Source organism: Aplysia californica, unplaced genomic scaffold (assembly GCF_000002075.1).
Source record: "Aplysia californica isolate F4 #8 unplaced genomic scaffold, AplCal3.0 scaffold00246, whole genome shotgun sequence".
Classification (NCBI taxonomy): domain Eukaryota; kingdom Metazoa; phylum Mollusca; class Gastropoda; order Aplysiida; family Aplysiidae; genus Aplysia; species Aplysia californica.
In genome coordinates, this window is record NW_004797516.1 from 839442 (window position 1) to 846519 (window position 7078).

The 7078-nt window shown below is 40.5% G+C and overlaps 1 protein-coding gene across 2 annotated transcripts in view; it reads left to right on the forward strand.

Moving 5' to 3' along the window:
- Nucleotides 1–7078, forward strand: part of LOC101860338 (xylan 1,4-beta-xylosidase) — a 22383-nt gene that overhangs the window by 4875 nt on the left and 10430 nt on the right. For both annotated transcript variants that reach the window (XM_035970281.1, XM_013083646.2), the window contains exons 3-7: nucleotides 1142–1247; nucleotides 2370–2529; nucleotides 4020–4086; nucleotides 5178–5281; nucleotides 6870–6961. In XM_035970281.1, coding sequence (XP_035826174.1) covers nucleotides 1142–1247; nucleotides 2370–2529; nucleotides 4020–4086; nucleotides 5178–5281; nucleotides 6870–6961 — 529 coding nt within the window. The remainder of the gene's footprint in view (nucleotides 1–1141; nucleotides 1248–2369; nucleotides 2530–4019; nucleotides 4087–5177; nucleotides 5282–6869; nucleotides 6962–7078) is intronic.

Below are 7078 nucleotides of genomic sequence, written 5' to 3' on the forward strand. Positions count from 1 at the left end.
GCTGCTGCTGCTGCTGCATTCATGTGTCTTTTAAAAAAGTTCTCTTAGCAATGAATACAAGTCAGAGATTAAGAGTTGAGATTAGTTACTGGATACTTGAATTATAGAGTAGGCATCAACACACTCTTAGTAATACAGTCGAACCTACCATGGCGGCCACCTGTATAATACGGCCATCTGTGCAAACGGCCACTTTCCATTTCCCCCCTTGCGTTTTTTTCTATAATTAAACTGTGTAAAACGGACACCTGTCCAACGCGGCCACAGCCACTTTATTTTATCAACCCATAGTCAAATTTGCCTGCATCAGGCAGCCGGACGTGGTCACTCAATGCCCAATACTTTGTCAAAAATTTTGAATCGGCCCCTCACGTTATGGACGGGCCGTCATAATTCATTCATGTGTTGTTATTGTTAGTCCCTCCGATGAATGTTTACTCAAGTGGACAAATGGGTAGGCCTAACAATAAATTGTCAACTGCTGGTGAGGGTATCATAATCCGTCATAACCTATAAGCCCCGCCCACAACTTACTCATGCACAAATCGTATGTGAAGTGGCTGGTCACTGATTTGTTTACCTAATCTGTAATAAAGTAACAATGGATGTTGATGTGAACTTGCGACAGAAGCGTCGCTCGTTCTCCGAGTGGTGGCGACTCGTGTGTTTGTTTTACCATCGCACTTGGTTTTCATCGTCTTATTATTTTTTTTAACCCATACACAAAATCAAGAATGTATGTTTCAGAGTATTTTTTTAGGGTCTTCTGGGGGTCATACTAGTTGTAAAGAGCTAGGATCATGTGCTATGTATAAAATATATAAAAACAATTTTATAAGAAATAAACGCACTGCACTCCTTTTGGATGATGTGTTCACTCAATAAGAAATTGCCTTGACCATCCAGAACATTTTACATGTAGATATCCAGTTGTTTGCTGGGGATTAGGATTCTTATTTTGCTGCTCTTTTGTCATTTTCCTTTTCAATGTTAATTTCTTTTTTTATTAGTTATTTGATATAGATTATAAAACACGTAGAGCTTGCTGTTGAGAGTGAATCTACGCTATACACATGCTATCTATTATTATTATTATTATTATTATTATTATTATTATTATTATTATTTAATGCATTCCCAGGTATTGGACCATACAACTGGAATACGGAATGTCTGCGGGGGGACGCACAGGCTGTGGGGAATGCAACGGCCTTCCCTCAAGCTATTGGTCTGGCTGCCACTTTTAGGTAAAACTTCTTGCTCTTTGCTCTTTGCTTCCCTTTTGTGGATCTCAAAAGGGGGAGATCTCTTGGTGGTCCAAAATCGATAAGAGTAGGCTTCGCCTGCTACATGAGCAAAATTCGAAATAAATTCCTACCAAACTAAAAATATTTAATGTGTCCCGCGCACTCATTTGATCTTTTGCAGTTGAGAATGCTGTAAAATGCTTTTCACAACATCGAGGGGAGGGGGGGGGGGGACGTTCTGTTGTACCGTCCAGGGCATGGGAATTCATAATTAACTAATTATTAAAAAAGAAATGTGGTGTAAAAGAATAGTTGACACCAGCCCGTCTGTACTGGCAAAAATGCAAAAATCTGAACCCGCAGCGACGTGGAGAGATTTACGGGACTGGAGAGACCCGTGCACTCATGAGTGAGTGAAAAGAGGGACAGAGTCGATCGGGGCGTAGAGCAGTCGCCATTGAGGCGTTCAGTCGCACTAGATCACAGAAGAACAGAAATAACATCCACCCAGAAGGGGCCCCCCTATCTTCATTATCAAGAGACACCGAAAGAACCTGCATCCGGAAGGTGAGCAATTATTCTACACGAAACTTCAATGGCTATTCTTTGACATCACATTTGACTGAAGTACAGCAACAGGTCTGCTGATACTGACTTCTGCATGTAATTTTTGCAAGCAGCTTTCAAGCTAGTGGTGTTATCTTTGGAGTTTTTCTTCTTTTATATAATGTGCAAGACTCTGATCATCTACAGAGTGGAATTCAGTAAGGGTTTCTGGTTGTACAGTGGCCTGATTCTTTCTTTGTTGACGTAAGTGACTGAGTGAAAGGTAGTTAATAATAATATGTTCAAAACTGATAATAAATCAACCTTATTGTCCGGCCAAAGCAAATGATAAAACTGTAAAAATATTTTGTAAAATACATGTCCCTACCTTTTTTTTTGTTTTTAGTCTCTCTCTGTGGACTCACTCAATATCAATTTAATTAAAAGAAAATGTTGAAAATAATACTTGCTCAAAAAGAATAAAGAAGAAAAAAAAGAAGTTTGTGCTGTAAATGAATTGAGGCCTGTTTTGAGTACACCTTTTATTTTAAACATTTCCTTGTGTTACTTTTGCAGTCCTCATATTCTTAAGACGGTTGCTCATGCGACGGGGCAGGAGGTGCGGGCTAAGCACAATGACTTTGTCAAAAGAGGCATCTTCGCTGACCACACCAGTGCCAGCTGCTTCAGCCCGGTGGTCAACATCATGAGAGATCCACGGTGGGGCAGGAACCAGGTGAGTCACACTTTTAGTTTAAGTAAGAGTTTTACGGCACTTGCAACACAGTAAGGTCAGATAAGTGCTGAAGTTTAGAGGCGTCACAAGAATGTAACAAATACAAAAAAGGGGGAGAGATAAGGGTGATAGGTGTTTGATAGAAATGAAGGAGCAAATCACCCCAGAGCACCCGCCAACCACCCATGGAATGAGTCACAGTGTAGGATATTGCTATGAAAAGCATTTTGCAAGTTTTGCACCCATTGCTGCTTGTCTCTAACTTCTTAAGATCATTGTGGCTGTCAATTTAAGATAAATAGACAGCCCAACCAGAATAAATGATTTAATTATCACTTTCCCTCCTTCCTCCTCACCCCTGATCTTAAGATAGGTAAGATCGAGCTCCTAGTCTTCTTGGATAAGAACAAAAAATCTTGGAGGCCTAATGCACACGTTGAGCATGTTAAAGATCCCTTGATGGTAGAAAATCAGAGAAGAGCAGCCCATTAGGTCACCGCCATGGTAAAATTCTATATTTCCCTACCATTAAAAAAAATACAAGTTAGGCCAGTGGATGGAAGAAAGGATAGTTGCATATTTTTGCAAGGATAGGATAGGGGGTCTCTAGGCTTACTCGTGTTCTTATGTTTTGTTTCGTAAGTCTTTGTTGCTACACATTTTTCTTCAATGCTCAGTGTCAAACTGATTAATACAATCATTGAACATGTGGTTTGAAGTCACCACTTCTAGGTTCTTTCTGTTTTCTTGCCTCAATTGTTTTACTTTTACTTTGTTTGTCTTACTTTTTATTTGCATCATACAGGCTTTATTATTGTGCTAGATCTATGCTTTTCCTTACTTATAATACACAAACACTATGTGAGGCGTGCTGACAAAATGAGTTACTTCTCGCTATCAATAAATGAAGATATCGGCGGAAAATCAGCACAAAGGTTATTTTTATAGATTCTAAACCAATGCCTTTTTCTTCCCGCTTAACATGTCTTTTGTAATTTCATACCAATAAATTGTTAAAAATCAACCTATGAATTTGATTAGGCTAAAATCCGAGAAGTATCGCGTTTTGTTAGCAGGCCTCACATATATATTAGAAAAACTCCATAGCTATTGAGTAGTAGTGAAAAACCCCGGGATGGTTAGAGAACTAGTTCAGCTTCCCAAGCTTTTATATCTTATTTTAGATTAAAAGATAGGCAATAGATGTATTGATGTTGTAGTAAAGAATGTGATGGTATATTCTGATAACTCTCTATACTAATCATCGCACTGTTTGTATTGTGAAATATAAGGCCTATTTCTTTAAATTCCTGAATAAAAATGCCATTACATGAACCTTTGTAATGAGATCAATAATACATAATTTGATTTTGAAAAAAAGTGGTAGATCTACTTTCTACAACTGCTATAACTGTTCAGAAACTCAAGATTTGAATATTGGATTGTACCAATCGGACTTAGTTTGTCTATATGTCTTCCTTTTCTTTTAGGAAACCTATGGAGAAGACCCGTACATGACAGGTGTTTTGGCTCAGAACTATGTCTCTGGCCTCCAAGGTAAGAGTTGCGGTCATTAGAAAACATTTCTGCACACCCCTCAGCATGCTTTGCGTTATCACGATATTGTTTTGAATAAATACCCATCCTACCCAAGTGAAAGCTCAGAGAATAGGTCTGCTCAACCCCTGTGTCTCTCCAGAAATTGTACAGGCTACAGAAGACCACGAAATATTTGTCTTTGAAGCTGGCCTCCTCATGTAAAATCATATGGATAGAAGTGACAACACTTGTAATTATGAGATTGTGGGTTGTCATGTTCGAGGCTCTGGGGAAGGGGGCTCTCGTGGCCTAGAGGTTAAGGTGTTAGCCTCTCATTCAAAGGTCCCGGGTTCGAATCCGGGTAGCGATCAAAGAATTTTCTTCTCTAAAATTGTCTCCTTTCACCTCCTTTCCTGCTCTCTAGCAATGTTCTGTTGTCTGCTTTCATTTCCACTTTCTGCCTCCACCCTTTCACCTCCTTTGCCCCCTCCTCTGGGCTCCTGACTCTTTCTGCAGCCTTCTACTGTTACTCCATGGCTCCTCCTTACTGCTGTCTTTCTGCCACACCCCTGATCTTCTGGTAGGAAAGATCTACACCTAGCCTTCTCGGACAAGGGCGAAAAATCTCGGAGGGCCCGTGAGCAAGTTGCGCACGTTAAAGATCCCTTGGTGGTCTAAAATTGATAAGAGTAGGCTTCGGCAGCCACCTGGGCAAAATTCAAAATTTCCTGCCAACTGAAAATATTAGGTTTGTCCCGCGCGCTCATATGACCTTATGCAGTTGCGAGCGCTGTAAAACACTTTACAAAGCAAAAAAACAAGCTCTAGGGATAGGCAGTTCCCTGGAATTTTCCCATTTGGCTTGGTCCTATCGGGGATGGGTGTTACATTTGGAGGTCCCACCTCTTAAATAACCTATCAGTGTTGCAAAGAGTGTTAAACCTATATAATTTTTCCAAGTGACATTTTTGCTTGTGGCCTGCTTTCTAAATGGAGACATGATGTTTCTCTTCCCATTCAGGCAGTCTTGAGCCCTTCTCAAAATAAAAAAATAATCGTTTTATGGTTTGTTATCTCCCCACCTTCCCCCCCTTCTCCCCCACCTACAGGTCCTGGCACAAGGTACATCATGACAAGTGCTGGCTGCAAGCATTTTGACGTCCACGGAGGTCCTGAAAATATTCCAGTCTCCAGATTTGTCTTTGATGCTCATGTGCGTTTTTCTAGTAGCACAAAATAATGAGGGGGCTCTCGTGGCCTAGAGGTTAAGGTGTTGGCCTCTCATTCAAAGGTCCCGGGTTCGAATCCGGGTAGCGACCGAAAAATTTTCTTCTCTAAAATTGTCTCCTTTCACCTCCTTTCCTGCTCTCTAGCAATGTTCTGTTGTCTGCTTTCATTTCCACTTTCTGCCCCCGCCCCCTCACCTCCTTTGCCCCCTCCTCTGGGCTCCTGACTCTTTCTGCAGCCTTTCTACTGCTACTCCTTAGCTCCTCCTTACTGCTGTCTTTCTGCCACACCCCTGATCTTCTTGTAGGAAAGATCTACACCTAGCCTTCTCGGACAAGGGCGAAAAATCTCGGAGGGCCCGTGTGCAAGTTGCGCACGTTAAAGATCCCTTGGTGGTCTAAAATCGATAAGAGTAGGCTTCGGCCCCACCCGGGCAAAATTCAAAATTTCCTACCAACTGAAAATATTATGTGTGTCCCGTGCGCTCATATGATCTATGCAGTTGCGAGCGCTGTAAAACACTTTACAAAAACAAAAACAAACAAACAAAATAATGTCCATTCAGTTTCCACATTACTTTCTTATGGTGCTTTCCTCTCCACTTTTCCAAATGTAAAATGTAACTGTGTTTGTTGATTCACTGTGCTTTGGGGAGTTTTGTTCTTTCATATTAAATCTTTTAGGACATAGCAGACACATACTTTTATATTGTGAGGCGTTGTGATGAAATCAGGGGCCAGTCAAAATAATGGAATCGAAGAAATAACAAGCTTTTTTCCTCCAGTTTGGCAGTTTTTATCGAATTATTGTTTTTTGGCTCAACACTTTTTATGTCCTTACAAAAACACATTTGCATGTGAATTGTACTGAAAAACATTGATTAAAAGGACAATATATGTAAATGTTCAATTTTCAAGGACTCTCAGGCTATTGAATTACCAAGCTTTGGTGGCCTTACTCTCACGAGTTTTACTCTGAAACCAAGTGACCCCCTCCTCCTTCAATCGCAAATATCTCAACTTTTACTCAAGCTTGTTGAGTATTTTCTTCCTCAAACCAAGGCAAATCAATAAGCTTTCAGATGATACTGATAACTTCACATGCCCGAAAACTGAGGAGCACCTGATTTCACCGCAAAGTGACTCATATGTTCATTCAGCTGCAGACCAAAGGCAATTCTATGGCACATTTTGAACCATCTCACTCAAATCAGAAACGTGACTTTATATGTTCCATAGTATGCTGTTGTTGCCTGCATTTTATAGTTACAGATAAAGAAAGTTGAATTGAAAATTTAATCTATATGAATAATGCTAATGTTTCTTTTTCTTAAAAGTGCCCCAAAGCAGCATCCTTAGTGAGTTAAGAAAATAAACAATTATGTTTGGGTGGTTTTGGGGGGAGGGGGGGGGATTATGGACTAAAATTGTGTACACAACAAGCATCCGAGGTAGTTTTCTTGGAGACAAAAACATATTTGCTCTTATTTATGGTATGGAATTGTTTCATTTGATCAGCCTCTGCATGCTGGTGTCTGTTCATTTACTCGTATTTGTCATTTGCCTTGGTTTCAGGTGACAGAGAGAGATTGGAGGATGACTTTTTTACCAGCCTTCAAGAAATGTGTGGAGGCTGGTACCTACAGTGTCATGTGCAGCTACAACAGGTATCAGCATGCTGATTTATTAACTCACTCAACGTGGGGCTCTTGTGGCCTAGAGGTTAAGGTGTTGGCCTCTCATTCAAAGGTCCCGGGTTCGAATCCGGGTAGTGACTGAAAAAT